Genomic DNA, 15,825 nt, shown 5'->3' on the forward strand with positions numbered 1-15,825 from the left:
ACCTGAAACCAGCATGTGGGAAAGTTGAGCCACCCCTTGTTTCCCGGCAACCATTGACAAAATTGGTCATGTTCAAAGAGTCATCCATTTTACTCTACCTGTGTTGGAGAGAGGCCCTTGGAATAAGTTATAAACACATTTTTTATGTTTAAGGAGTCCTGATTCTTGTGTCTGTCTGTTAGTGCTTTAGGAAGTTACAGTATGAGGCTATAGTGTTAGCATGACGTGACCCTTAAACTCCTGGATAACAGAATTTTGTTAAAATGGCAGGGATGGGGTCATTTGAGCCAAAAGACCTGGTGGAAGTTGAGCCAGCTATTTTAATGTAATTTTATATTGCATTCTTAAGCATCACCAAAATGATGTGAGATTATGCATTTTAAACCAGAAACCATCATTTCATGCTTCTATAAATGGAAAACAGACAGGATTCATCTCCTATTGTGGGTTTGGACAGACAGTGGGAGATGTAAAAAAATGGGAAGTCCATACGTTAGGTGGCATGGGGCATGACGATAAACAGGATGGCTTTAAAGCGATACATTGATATGAAACAGCTAGGAGACATAGCTGCAATGTTTCACTATCTAAGTGCAATTGAATGTTGGGACCTGGCATTTGAGTTTGCATGACGAAATGACATTGACGTCCCCGACCCCCATGTGGCTCAACTTACCCTTCATATGGGGCAAGTTGAGCCAAGAGTTCACTTTTTTTGGAAAGCCATTTTTTGAAAACATTTTAGATCCAAATTGGTTATTCCTAGGGATGCACCACATCCTAAAATATATGTACATATTTTAGTTGGAGACCTTACTGACTCAACTTATCCCTAGATCATAAGTTATGTTTTATACTAAATCAGGTGTGTTAAGCCTTGCTTGACTTGGTCCGTGCTTGTAAAATATTCACCATGTACCTGTCTGTATTACCAGATTTATACTTTTCTCACCGTTAGTTTAAGTAACTGCATCTCCCGAATGAACACCACTCTTACTTAAGCTGACACCTGTTCTGCTCTCCTCCATGTACACACAAACACACGGAATCCTGTCGACCCTGTGCTGCTGTCTAACATGCTGTTTAAAGTTAATAGTATTCAATTACTATATCTTATTTAATGATGCATACAATTTCAAAAGTTCAATAAATACATGATGTGTCCTAAGTCAATCAGTAATCCTGTTAATAATTGTGATTTCAATTATGTTGAATCGATAATATAATCGATCAGCCCTCATATCAGAATCAGTCTAATTCAGCTCAGCGTGTTTCTGACTGATTAAGCAGTCATCTAATACATTTGCTTTGTGGTAATAATTAGAGCAGCACTTTGCAATGTAGGGAAAAAAGAAAAAAGGGCATAATTAGTCACAGTCAGGTGGAGATGTGTGAGAAAAAACTCCTGCACAAGCACAGAAGGCCTCCCCAACACTTGTTTGTGGTTTAGGACCAACTGCTTTAGAAAAACAAATGTAAAAGTTGTTGTTGAATAGCTGGAAGTTTACATGTGTGTGTGTGTTTCCCTGGTTTTGCATACAATCTGCAGAAGACAATGAGTTTATCAGGTTTTTGACAAAATGACAGTAAAGTTTTTAGCCACTTGGGGAAGTTTGAGGTGATTTATATAGAGAGATAAAACAATACTGATTTCTAATATTGAGTCCACCTTTATCTAAACAAAGCCGATTAAAAGACAGTTTGGATTTTTAAGCAGGGAGTTGTTTTCTGTACCAGCATTTAGGCTCATGAGGTTTTTGAATCATAACATGAGAGCATAACAAGATATATAGGCGCAGCCTGGGGGTGACATGGAGCTTAGGCCTCAACCAACTTTATGGCTTTGTCCTAAACCACTAACACACACACACACACACACACACACACACACACACACAAAACCAGCTTTTTAGGCATCTAAATGAAGCACAGTTCACTTCACTGTTGGTTTCAAATCTCTGCAGACGTCGTGGTGTATAATAAGAATAATAGCCCAATAACAATCTTGCGTAACCTTTTTCAAAAACACTGTTTGCAAAGCGCTTATATGAAAATCATAAACCTCAAGCATAATTGTAATCAAAATAAATGGAAGAAAGAAAAGAAAAGGATTGAGTGAAGGAAGCCTGTGCCAGCATCGTCGTCTGAAGCACTTAAGCAGAGTGCCAGCATGTTATTCCCCCCTGAATGTGGTTTGAGACGCTGCTCTCCCTGGCTAGAATGGTAGTGGGATAATAAATAGTGGAGCAGACTGCATTTATTTCAAAGCTTTGCGGCAGGGGTGCATTGGGTCAGATGGTATTTCCCTCTAAACATTGCAGGGGGGCATTAAACACAGTTCAGCCAAGAGCCCAAACCGCCGCAGCCATGGAGAGGCAGTCAACATCTCCATCCAGTTGTGTCTGAACAGATGCTGCAGAGAAAAAGGAGAGGAGAGGTGATTTCTGGCGGGCTCCCATGACGAGCAGCTCAGTGCCCTCACACAAACACATTCGTAAGGGTCTACAGTGCACACACGCCAAGTGTTAATGTCAAATCATTGCTTCCTTCCTCTGCTGCCTCTCCTTATTGTGACGAATAAACAGCCCAGCGCGGCCCTGAATCCGTCCAAGCTCAGCCTCAGCATTCCTGGGTCCTGGGGAGGGAAAGCCAAAATGTTTTTTCTTTGTATAAAAGTTCTTGTCGGAAAAGCAAAGTTATATTTAGCGTTAGGAAAATATGAGGGTGTTCAGAGAGGAAAGGTAGCTGACACCTCTGTGTGCGTTTCTTGTGTGCTGGCTTTGGCCGTGTACACGCTCGTGCATGTGCCAGGTCTGTTCCACCGAGTCAGGAACAACAATGGGTCTAATTATAAGTTGTCAAAACAAAGCTGTGCGGTGATCCACAGGAAGCGGAAAAGAATGACAGTCAAAATACAAGTAAGACATGATAACAGTCATTTTTTCCCCATAGAGTCGGTGCAAATGATGATGTTTCTTTGTCACCGCTCTCATCGCGCCTCCCTCCCTCTCTCCCTCGTGCCTTTCCTCCACATCTCCTTTTCTTTCACTTTCTCCCGTCATCTGCTCCACATCCCATTCTGTGCGTGTGTCTTTCTTTTCGCAGAAGTAACAGGCACTCAGGCTCCCCAGGGTGCTCCAGAGGGGGTTCTCTGACTAATGGCGAGCTGAATGAGGAGCAGATCTCCGGGTCGGGCCCATCTGGTCGCCGTCGGTCCTCCAAGAGTCACGGCAGCCCTGGAAGTAGCGCAGGTATACAAAGAGTCTGCTAACCTTACATGGCTTAAACAGGATTTATACATGCATTTACACGAACTAGAGTTTGACACAGCTGTTTGTTTGAGATGATTTTGATGTTAAATAAAGTGCTGGTAGTAATTAGATATTTTAAAGGGGCACTAAAAGATGTTTGGATTGCAGCATAGTGAAAAATATCCGTGCCAGGGTGTGCAATTGATGTGCCTGGATGATTACTCTCGTACAACCCTACAGCCCCTTTTGTTATTGCCGTCGGATTGTTTTGTACACACAATGTCTAGTTTAAGTAAGTCAGGAAATACATAATTTTGAATCCCTTATCAAATCCTGGCAAGTTACTAGAGTTTCTATCTATCTTCACAACTTGTAGCTACAACCTGAAAGTGAAATGAGCAGCAGTAGATTTGAAATGTTGATTTAAATATTTGCCGTTTGCCGTTGAAATAACAGGTCAAGCCTACTTACATTTACACTTTATATTTCGCAAGCTACTTGCTCCAAAAACTTGAGGTCCTGTGTTCAAAGTTGCTAAACCTAAAATATTGATATGATGATATGAATGTTCAGCTGGGAGATTCCGGCAACAGAAACGGACAAGAATCAGTCAACTAGATTGTTTTGCTACAGAAAACTCATCACTCTGTTGGTGTAAAAACAAACGGTTTCTTTGGCCATCTACTGCCAAATCAGTTTGCTGTTGTCTAATAAGCTCTCTGTGAGCTTATTAACGAGACTACAGCAAACAGTTTCATTGTTGCCTGAGGAAAAAAAGGTTTGATTAAAGATTTGTTAACCCCTAAGGATAGCAAATCTGTGTATTTAACAGGAAGCAGATCTTAAAGGGTCCTGGGTTTATAAAAGCTAAATTCATACCAACTGTATTCATGCAAACTGTATAATATCTACTGTGGTAGAGTGTGATGTTAATATCAGTTCCTTTCCTACATTAACAAATATCAGTATGTGACTCTTCGAGAGCTCTGACAACACTGAACTATTCTTTACCTTGCAAAGCGGAGGCCTCTGTAACAGCTTGTTTGTTTACTCCATTGTCCTGTGGGTTTATTTTTACAGCTTAATTGAACGTTGCCATGTTTAGCAACCAGCTTATGGCGCTTTCCCATTGCGGATACCAGCTCAACTCGCCTCTACTAAACTCGCTTTTGGTGCATCGTCCTACGTTTCCCATTTCAGACGTTTGCTTAAAGGAAACCCAACAAAGGCGAGCAGAGTTGAGGCGGGTTGAGCTGGTACCATCCAGTGGAAAAGGGACTTTAGACGTCCCAGATGTCACACCTTCTCAATAACATAAAGGCAATGGACTACTTAGTTCCACATCACCCCCAGACAAAAATTAACATTTAAGCGATGTCGCAAAAACTAACAATAAGTAACTTTTTCAAATCTTTCCTTTCTCTTGTCCTTCATCCCCTCTGTGTCTTTACTCAGACAAAGTTGAGTTGACGTCTAACGGGCTGGAGAATAGTCGTGGGGGCGTGACCCATCACACTCCTCCTCCATCCTCTCCGTTGGGAAGATCACCAACCCCCAGCTGCAGTAGCCCCGCTCCAGGTCAGGACGCCCTGGGTCTGACCCCGCCTTCGGAGCCCGGCCCCAACACCAACTCTGGCACCGAGCCGGCCAGCAACAGCACCACAGAGCCCACTACAGACTCTCTCCCAGCAGGGTAAGAGTCTCTAAGAGCATGCATAGATGTAGTGTATCAGAACATCTCACATTCAGTGCACAGTTTTAAGAAGTACAGTTTGATACTAAAAGTATGATGGCAATACAAATGTAAATTGTAAAAACGTTCGACCACATAAATAATTTATTTTCAAGGCTAGTCTTTAAACTTAAGCAACAGCAGCTGGTTATCGGAGTTGTAACAGACTGTATGAAACCCAGTGGTTTGTGGCTACCGTTTTGAAGCCTCGAGTTTGGTATTTTGGCCGCTGCCATATTGGTTTTTTGGAACCAGGAGTGACCATATTTGGACGAGAGGGTGAAGCTGCGGAGGGATACGCATTGGCTTCACTTTTCAAACCCGGAGGTACCTGCTTGGATGGAAAGCACTAAATAGTTTTAGTGCCACTGATTGATTTGCTTGAAGTTTCATATCTCAAATATTTGATTTCATAAAAGTTTTAAATCAGGAAAATGTTATTTTCCAACGCTGCAGTATGCGGTGGTGGTATAAGAGGGGCAACTGAACAGGGACTGAAACAAGAGAAAATGTTTAGAATATGTACACAGCAGTCAGTACCAGTATTTAAAGAAACAGAAACACCACAATGTCTGATTATAGTTGTTGATAACATTGATTTGGTGTCTTATTATTGTATTCTTAATCAATACCCTATTCACATTTTTAGTTAGTGGGCTCTTAAAAAAGAAAAGAAAAAGTCATTACAAATGCTGGTAGGTTAACACAGTGACATGTAAAACATGAACGTAACAAAGCTACCGTAAGCTTTGCCTCCAGTAAATTAGGAATTAGGAGTGTTTTCTTAGGCAGGTGAGGCAAAGGACAAATGGAAGATAATTTGATAAATTTGTTTAAAGAAAATATACATTAGTTACTAATGACTTTTTTAAACTCACTCACAATACTCACATAGACAAAGCTAATCTGACAAACAGATCTCAACTCACGGACCATTTACTAACTTTCAAAACATTTTCTCTTAATTAACATTTCTAAGATACACCATTAGGACTTTTTCATCATGATTATTTAATTTCTATGCAATTGTACCAAACTTTGCAGAAGAGTCCAGTCTCATTCAGAGTGATCCATCCTAAATTGTGTTACTTTTAGTGTGAGAAATATGAGCATCCACCCGCACTTAAAATTTTAATTTCCTTTGCATTCCTCATGACTACATACAGCAATAAAATGGAGCCTATTTGCTATATCGCTGCTTGCAGCTCTAAATGACTTCATTTATTGCTTTTTAATACATTTTTATTGGTACATTTTCCCAGAATAATGCCCAGCATCATGTTTAACTTTGAAAGTCATAAAAAAAACAAATCAATCAGTGATCATGATTAAATAAATAGTGTTAATTATTTATTTAGTGTCAGTCAAAATCGTGTGAATACATTCTCCCAGACATGGTGAATTAGTTGACTTTGACCTGACGTTACTGTGTACTCTGATAGCACTGTTGCATGTAAGTGTCTTAGCACAGACAATAGGCGGCCAGATGAGCTTTACTGACATGAAAACACAAGAAAACATAGTTCCAAAGATTGATATATTTGGTAAATAATTGCAAGGGAATTATGGCAGTAAAGAGCGTTTAAAGTTAGTGATTACTGTGATGATTGAGTCATTAAGACATATTTAGAGGGCTGCACACACTGTTACATAGCAGGTAGTATGGGACACTCCCTTTCCTCTCTAAATAAGGTTTGTTTGTTGTAATTGTAAATGTGTGAATTTTAGAAGCAAGTGCTTCACTTGTCTCTTTCTCCCTCTTTCTGTGTGTAGCTGGGAGCAGAGGGTGTTGCCTCATGGCAGAGTGTACTATGTCGACCACAACACCAAAACCACAACCTGGGAGAGACCGCTGCCACCAGGGTATGCCTGTTACATTTTTTACTTGTGTTTTCTGTGTTGATGCATTGATTGTTTGACACACATCAGGGTCAGAAAAGGTTAGCCTGACTGATATGTTACGCTTTAAAAATCAGATACCAGCCAGTCACATCTTCCACCTCTAATATTATGGAAGTTGCTGCGTGACCACAGGTACAGAAAACAAACTCTCTTAAATAGTTTCCTAACGAATCTGTGGTACCTGGTTAAAACAACTTGCAGACAACAAGGACAACTGATCAGTGCTTTTAATTTACTGGCTGCACATGTGAGGCTTTCATTGCTGAGGTGAGTGGATTTAAATGTAATGGTTACCAACTACTGTAGTAAATACGTTTGAAGGGTGACTGCCTAAAGCAGCTGCTAACTATTATTGCAAAAAGCCATTATTAGTTTCAGTAGAGAGTTTTGTGTGCCAAGAATAACTAAATGCTGTTTGCCATCTGTCAGCCACAAACCTTTACCCCTAGAAGAAATATAAAACACCAGGCAGTTAATACAATAACAACCTCTACAAAAATGAGTTTAATAAATGCATAAATGAATTAACAGTAATTTCAGCAGCAGAAAGACCGGTGAAGTCAATTTAATTTAGTAAACGATAACGTAATTGTTACAAGCCATGTCAACATCGAGTTTGTAGCATTTGCCATGGGAAACAACAGACTATCATATCACGAGCCAGCCTACAAAAATGTCAGAGTGCTTTGTGTCTGTTCTTTAGTTATTAATCGTCTTTGAGATTATGTTTTGTTATATTTACAATATAAACAAGTGGTTCCCCAGTCCCAGAAAATGTCTGCAGATAAGGAAAGAATGAATGTTAAGAGTGCACTTCACCAGAGCGCATTTGAGAACTGTTGTTCAGGAGGCATACAGAGGCGAGAATATGCACAAAATGAATACAGCTGTGCATACAGTACAACACTGTGAAGACCCGGTTCATTTACATCTCTGTGTGAAACGTGGTGATTCAGGGACTACTCACAGGGCTCCTTGGCAAACATGCTAGCCAATAAGAGTGTGGTGCAAGACAGAGCCAATAAGCTGCAATAGCTTCCTCTGTTTTTGACTCTCCAGCTCTCCCTCAAAGGTCAGGCGTTTAGCTATTGGTCTATAATGACAATGTTCATCAAAGTCCAACTCAATGCAAAAAAATTCCAAATTTACTTCCCCCCAGCGAGAAGATCCTCTAATCGTGGCGACTCCATTCAAATAAATTGGATTTGTCACCACATTCTGCCATTTTAAGAGCTGGGTTGACAAAGTGTTCACATGGCAGATAAAGTACAGAAGTGTGTCCAGAGGAATGTTCGTCATATTCAGCCACGGTCTTGTCGGCTGCCCAAGCAAGCCTTCTTGTTTGTTGACTTTAAGAATGTGTTTTACGTTCTCCGTTACAACAGCAGACGATGTAATTGGACCTAAATCACCCAGTTTGATTTTAGTGTTTGTGTGTTAAGCCGCCTCTTTGTGGACAGCATTACTAGAGCAGCACTTCTGCCTGAGTCCAGCCCAATGACGTTTTTACTTGCACCAGTTATTTATTGATTTTCACAGAGTGTGTGACTGGGTGACAGAGAGAAACAGAGGCTGTTTTTAGGAAAAGGTCAACCCCCCATCCCAGTTTTTCCGTTGAAGGAACGAGAGCGTGGGGGCCTGGAGAACAAAAGTCCTTTCTTAGCGCCACATGTACTTCCATCCACCACTGTGTTGGCTGCTGGCTGCTGTGGCCCTTCAGAGGATCAATTAGCAAGCTAATGCGAGGCTAGTGCTCCTTTTGTACACACCAGGAACTGTTTAGAGGTTGGGGGCAGTCAAGTTTGGGGGCGGGGGGTAGTTAGGCAATCGAGGTTTGGAAGCTGAAATAATGAAAGCCATCCGTAGCCAGTTTGTGGAGAACTTCTGAGTCATACTGCTCTTTATCAGACATAAGAGTTTGTAAGTATTGATGCAACTCTGGTAAGTTTTAGGGTATCAGAACACACACTTTTAGTCTAGATGTAGAGCTGTGATCAATACTTTGTCCATCAGGACTGCAGTCTCTGCATCCTGTCCAGTTACTGATGGCTTTCTGCAGAGAAGTGCGTGTTAATATGACTGCGTTACTGAGCGTGTTGCAGGGCACTTTTAAATCTTCATCCCTGTAGAAAATGGGATAGAGATAGAGGAACCATCCAAGAAGAAGATTTACTTTACGCACAGGTCCAAAATACACACACATGCACAAACAGGACCCATAGCAACACACGGAGAGATGTCAGAGTGAGGGGGCTGCCACTCAGTGCGGCGCCCCGAGCAGTTAGGGGTTCAGGGGCTTGCTCAAGGCCTCCTTCAGCAGTGCCCAGTTCACACTCCACAACTCTGGTCCAAGCTGGATTCGAACCGTTTCCCAGCCTAATCCTTACGGACTGAGCTACTGTGGTCCTCAAGAGAAGAGAAAGGATGTCCTGTGTAATCTCTATCTGGACAGTTTGTGGTGAGGAGACTGTAAACTTGTAGTTTCAAAGGAATACATGGAGTAGATGGGTAATGACGTGACAGGTACAAAGAGTTAAAAGTCAGAAAGCAGAACTAAGTAGAGACTCTAAGACAGGCCGCTGTGGGCTCCAGGATTTTCCCTGGCTCCAGTAAATAACAAGCTAGTGCTAATATCAGAGAGGGAACTGTGTTTTTCCTGCCTTTTTAAGGAAGCTCAGAGGCATAGTGGTCAGAGGGACTATCCCTCAACCAAATAACTCCCTGGGTTTGCAATCATCCATGCTGCTGAAGGGTCCTTGAGCAAGATATTGAAAGCTGCCAGCTCATGGGGTGCTGCCGTGGAGCTGAGCCTGACTTCCGACCACAAGAGAAAAGAGATTTTCCCCTCAGAAGACAACAAAGTTCATTGTTGAAATCCATCAGCTAATCAAGTTAACAGTCGTTTCTGAACTGAAATCTTCAGGGTGATAATGTAGACCATGTGGGCACAGTTCTCCCTGGAGACACCAATGCTAAATATTTAGGCACTATGCTAAAAAGGCCTCAGCAAAGAGGAGTTTTAGACCGACCCTGGAAATACCATTAACAGTACATCTGTACACAGTTATCAAGAGCATTACAGTTTCTATGGCTTGTCAGAATGTTTCCCAGACCAGAAAATTATCTTTTATTAAAAAAATAAAAGTCATCTTTACTTGACAATCATGACAATAATGTTTTGTCATGGCCAGTAAAAGAGCTGTTAGTTGCTCTGTAACTGTGAATACATGTAATGTTAATACATTACAACTGCCCCCTCATTAGTACCAGATTAAATAATATATACATTAGTGCCAGAAGAGCCTCTTTGCATGTTTTTAGGAGTTTAGAGATGTTGGAGTAAGCTCACTTAATTTGTAAAAAAAAAAATAATAATAATAATAATAATAATAAATATATTGTTCATAAAAATATTGCTTGATGGCACTCAAAATTACAGTCCTCTCCAAACGTATTGGAGCGGTAAGGCAAATTCCTTTGTTTTTGTTGTTCACTGAAGACATTTGGGTTTAAGATCAAAAGATGAGAGTTCACAAGAGAACAAGAGTTCAGAATTTCAGCTCTCATTTCCTGGTATTCACATCTAGATGTGTTAAACAACTCAGGACATACCACCCTTTGTTGGAACCCACCCATTTTTCAAGTGAGCAAAACTATTGGAACATGTGACTGCCAGATGTTTCTTGTTGCCCAGGTGTTGCCTTTTAGGTTGATTGTCCAAACATTAAATATCTCTGCATAACTAGTCTAAATTTTCATCCTCGGTTCAAACCTATAAAGACTGCATTTCCTGTTAAAGAGGATAAACCAACATGAAGACCAGAGAGCTGTCTATGGGAGAAAAGCAAGCCACTGGCAAGCTGAGAAAAGAAGGAAAATCGAGCAGAGCCATTGGACAAACACTGGGCATAGCAAGCACAACAATTTGGAACGTCCTGAAAAAGACAGAAACTACTGGTGTACTGAGCAACAGACGTCCAACAGGTCGGCCAAAACAATGATGACAGAAATACAGTGGGTACGGAAAGTATTCAGACCCCTTTAAATAATTTCACTCTTCAAATCAAAAAAGTTCATTTTATTTCTCATTCATGTACACTCATCTTGACAGAAAACAGAAATGTAGAAATATTTGCAAATTTATTACAAAAGAAAACCACAAAGAAATATCACATGGTCGTAAGTATTCAGACTTTTTGCTCAGTATTTAGTAGAAGCACCCTTTTGAGGTTAGTATAGCCATGAGTCTTCTTGGGAATGATGCATGCAATGAAGTTTTTCACACCTGGATTTGGGGATCCTCTGCCATTCTTCCTTGCAGATCCTCTCCAGTTCCTACAGGGTGGATGGTGAACGTTGGTGGACAGCCATTTTCAGGTCTCTCCAGAGATGCTCAATTGGGTTTAGGTCAAGACTCTGGCTGGGCCATTCAAGAATGGTCACAGAGATGTTCCGAAGCCACTCCTTTGTTATTTTAGCGGTGTGCTTAGGGTCATTGTCTTGTTGGAAGGTAAACCTTCAGCCCAGTCTGAGGTCCAGAGCACTCTGGATGAGGTTTTCTTCCAGGATATCTCTGTACTTGGCCGCATTCATCTTTCCTTCAATTGCAACCAGTCATCCCTGCAGCTGAAAAACACCCCATAGCATGATGCTGCCACCACCATGTTTCACTGTTGGGATTGTATCGGGCAGGTGATGACCAGTGCCTGGTTTTCTCCACACATACCGCTTAGAATTAACGCCAAAAAGTTCAATCTTGGTCTCATCAGACCAGAGAATCTTATTTCTCATAGTCTGGGAGTCCTTCATGTGTTTTTTGGCAAACTCTTTGCGGGCTTTCATATGTCTTGCACTGAGGAGAGGCTTCCGTCGGGCCACTCTGCCATAAAGCCCCAACTGGTGGATTGCTGCAGTGATAGTTGACTTTGTGGAACTTTCTCCCATCTCCCTACTGCATCTCTGGACCTCAGCCACAGTGATCTTTGGGTTCTTCTTTACCAAGGCTCTTCTCCCACGATTGCTCAGTTTGGCCGGACGGCCAGGTCTAGGAAAAGTTCTGGTCGTCCCAAACTTCTTCCATTTAAGGATTATGGAGGCCACTGTGGTCTTAGGAACCTTGAGTGCTGCAGAAATTGTTTTGTAACCTTGACCAGATCTGTGCCTTGCCACAATTCTGTCTCTGAGCTCTTCAGGCAGTTCCTTCGACCTCATGATTCTCATTTGCTCTGACATGCACTGTGAGCTGTAAGGTCTTATATCGACAGGTGTGTGGCTTTCCTAATCAAGTCCAATCAGTTTAATTACACACAGCAGGACTCCAGTGAAGGAGTAGAACCATCTCAAGGAGGATCAGAAGAAATGTACAGCAAAGGGTCTGAATACTTATGACCATGTGATATTTCAGTTTTTCTTTTTTAATAAATTTGCAAAAAATTCTACATTTCTGTTTTTTTCCTGTCAAGATGGGGTGCTGAGTGTACATTACTGAGAAATAAAAATAACTTTTTTGATTTTTGGAAAATGGCTGCAATGAAACAAAGAGTGAAAAATTTAAAGGGGTCTGAATACTTTCCGTACCCACTGTATGGTGAAAGCTGTGAAGAAAATCCCCAAGACATCAGGAAGTGACATCACCAGCAACCTGGTGATACAGTGCAGGGGTGAAGGTGGCACAATCCACTGTTGGAAGAAGACTCAGAAAGCTGAAATCTAGAGGCCACACCACAAGGAGTGGAAGAATCAGCAGCAGGAAGAATCGCAAGGCCAGATTGAAATTTGCACAGAAGTACAGAGATGAGCCGCAAAAGTTCTGGAACACAATCTTATGGACTGATGAGACCAAGATTAATCTCAAGCAAAGTGATGAAAAGGCCAAAGTGTGGAGAAAGAAAGGAACTGCTTATGATCCGAAGCATACAAGCTCCTCTGTGAAGCATGGTGGAGGTCATGTTGTGGCTTGGGCGTGCATGGCTGCTTCTGGAACAGGCTCATTAATATTTATTGATGATGGAACTGATGATGGGAGCAGCAGAATGAATTCAGAAGTGGACAGAAACATTTTGTCTGCCAGTTTACAGAGAAATGCATTGAAACTAATGGGGAGGAAGTTTATCATGCAGCAGGACAATGACCCAAAGCACACTGCCAACAAAACAAAGGACTTCATCAGGGGAAAAAGTGGAAGGTTTTAGACTGACCAAGTCAATCAGCTGACCTTAACCCAATAGAGCTGCATTTCACCTCCTTAAGAGGAGACTGAAGGGAGAAACACCCTGAAACAAACAAGAACTGAAAGAAGCTGCAGTAAAAACCTGGAATAGCATCACAAATGAAGAATGCAACAGTTTGGTGATGTCGATGGGTCGCAGGCTTGAGGCAGTTATTGCAAGCAAGAGTTACGCCACCAAATATTAAATGTTATTTACTTTAAGATTATTTGTTCCATTACTCTTGCTCACCTAAGAATGCTGTGGTCTAATGCAGACGGTGGTATGTCCTGAGTTATTTAACACATGTAGATGTGAATACCAGGAAATGAGAGCTGAAATTTTGGTGAAATTTTTCTTATTGTCAACACAAATAAGGAATTGACCCAAACCAACAATAGATTAATTCCACTTGTCGTATTATTCCTCTGTGCCATAGAGCTCCATTGTTTTTTTTGTCCCAAAAGAACCCCATCAGTCATCCACACTGTTGCACTGGCTGACACGTTCCTCCATTACCAATAACTTACACTGTTGTTTATTTTGACTCAATCCCACATACACTGCCCTGCTGCTGAAAAAAGTTCCAGCAAATACACTTTTCCTCCTGTTTGAGTAACTTTAGAGGGTCCAGCTGTTGCCAGCGCAACAGTAGGACATAATAAAAGCTGTTTTTTACCTCGGTTACGTGTTGGAGATTTGTTGGTGGTCACAAACCTCAGTAACAGCCTGTCGTCTGCAGCTTTTCATCTAACGGCTCACTGTGGCTGTTCCATCTTGTTCAGTTTCTTCCCTGCAATATTTAAAACTCATCCACGGACAAAAAGTGCTGAAATTGTTCATACCTTATTGTGTAGACTAACTTTAGTGTACAATTGTACCGCTGATCTCAGTGACAGTTACCTGTGGCTGCTTCGCAATGAAAAGTACCCTGTGGTTCGCCGGTTGAACCTTTTTAATCTGAAGCAGCGGCAGGAAGAAACATTTGGTTTGCATTATCAAGATACGGCTTAAGGAGAGATGTCAGTAAACAGTAAACACTAACCGTTGAGTACTTGCATGCATTGTTCCCTGTGTATCCCTTAAATGTGGGGGTACACAGGTAAGCCGCTGACTTTGTAGCATGTCATGTCCCATCTCTCTGTCACATCATCTCTCTATTGTCAACTTTGTAACACATTGATTGCCCCAAAAATACTCAATGAATGGGCTTTGATATTGAAAATCTGCTCTGCTGCAGTATAACTGTAGATTAAAATGTATTCACCCATAGAAAGTTGACTGAGCAGGTATACTTTCACCATAATACCCTACCCTCACGTACTGTAGTTAATATTTCATGCAGCTCCCCTGCACACTGACTACACAATGAATGAGTGTGTGAGTTTGCATTAATAGCTTCACTGCAACAAAAGTGGGTCTGTTTAGAGGTCTTGGACCACTGGGAGGACCCAGCAAACTAAAAGTCGGTAGCTTCACAGCCATTCTGATTAAGCTGCAAGTGGGTGGAGGAGAGAGTAGGACCAGTGGTGTAGTCTAGTTTTTTGTAGCGAGGATACTGTGATTTTTCCCTCCCAGCCTCATACTCCCCCGTCTTAGAGCGACGTCCCATAAGCACCACTACACTCACTAACACATACAGTATGCATGTACATGTAATAGAGAACATTCTGAGGGACTGCTTAGGCTGTGTGTTATCAACACTGCAGAGACTTTAACAGCCAGTGAAGGTTACAGGTGGGCAAGGGCGTCACTTTGTGTTGAAAAGCGGTGGGGACATTTTAGGGCTCAGATTAGAGTTGAGACGTGACAATCCAGAATATTGGGGTCACGAGATCAAGGCTAGAAGATATTTTAATGCTATTTAAAGAAATATTCATTGATGAAAATATACGATTGGGGGGTCTAGGGTCCTCCCCCAGAAGATTTTGAGCATTAAACACTTAATTTCCTGTATTCTGGAGACATTTTCTGCACCAATTTATGGTGGAAATTCAGGTGGCAGATGACAATTCAGAATATAAAAATATAATGGAATATAATGCAGTAATCCGTAAATTGTTTTTTTCCATCCATCCATTGTCAACCACTTATCCTGCGTACAGGGTCGCGGGGGGCTGGAGCTAATCCCAGCTGACATCGGGCGAAAGGCGTGGTACAGGACAGGTCGCCAGTCCATCACAGGGCCAAATTGTTTTTTTAGCTTATGTAATTTTTGGGGATAATGCAGATCTGTTTTTCTATATTTATATTGCATTGCATGTTTTCTTATTGCGTAGCTCCAGTTAGGAGGCAATTTTCAATGCACATTTAAGAGTGTAAGTTGCAACTATTATTAACAATAATGGAAAGCTGAGGCTCCGTATCAGTAATAACAATGAACATAGGCACATGTGCAGTTCTGTCACCAACACTCATTCACTACAGAATATTCTGAAGAGTGAGGACACAAAAAGTGGTCCACATCATCTCAAGCACACTTATCTTTCAAAACCGTTGTCAAACAAGCATCCAGGAACTGCTGCTTCTACCGCACACACACACACACACAGTATCCCGTATTCATTGATCCACCACATTAACATTAGTTATGTTAACTAGTAATAGATGCAACTTCCATTAATGATAACGTATATGCTACTTTCACTCACCAGGTAACGTTAAGATAGCATCAGCCTCATCTGGCTCGTTTCCTGTAGTTTCAGTAACCTTAATGTTCGTGTCATCTGTCATC

The 15,825-nt window shown here is 41.5% G+C and overlaps 1 protein-coding gene across 3 annotated transcripts in view; it reads left to right on the forward strand.

Annotated features, from left to right (window-relative positions):
* wwp2 (WW domain containing E3 ubiquitin protein ligase 2) overlaps positions 1-15,825 on the forward strand; it is a 60,140-nt gene that overhangs the window by 18,738 nt on the left and 25,577 nt on the right. For all 3 annotated transcript variants that reach the window (XM_038706934.1, XM_038706937.1, XM_038706935.1), the window contains exons 7-9: positions 3,106-3,251; positions 4,707-4,944; positions 6,757-6,846. In XM_038706934.1, coding sequence (XP_038562862.1) covers positions 3,106-3,251; positions 4,707-4,944; positions 6,757-6,846 — 474 coding nt within the window. The remainder of the gene's footprint in view (positions 1-3,105; positions 3,252-4,706; positions 4,945-6,756; positions 6,847-15,825) is intronic.

Source organism: Micropterus salmoides, unplaced genomic scaffold (genome assembly GCF_014851395.1).
Source record: "Micropterus salmoides isolate LMB-PRFRI ecotype aquatic unplaced genomic scaffold, ASM1485139v1 Ms_hic_scaffold_8, whole genome shotgun sequence".
In the NCBI taxonomy this organism is placed as follows: domain Eukaryota; kingdom Metazoa; phylum Chordata; class Actinopteri; order Centrarchiformes; family Centrarchidae; genus Micropterus; species Micropterus salmoides.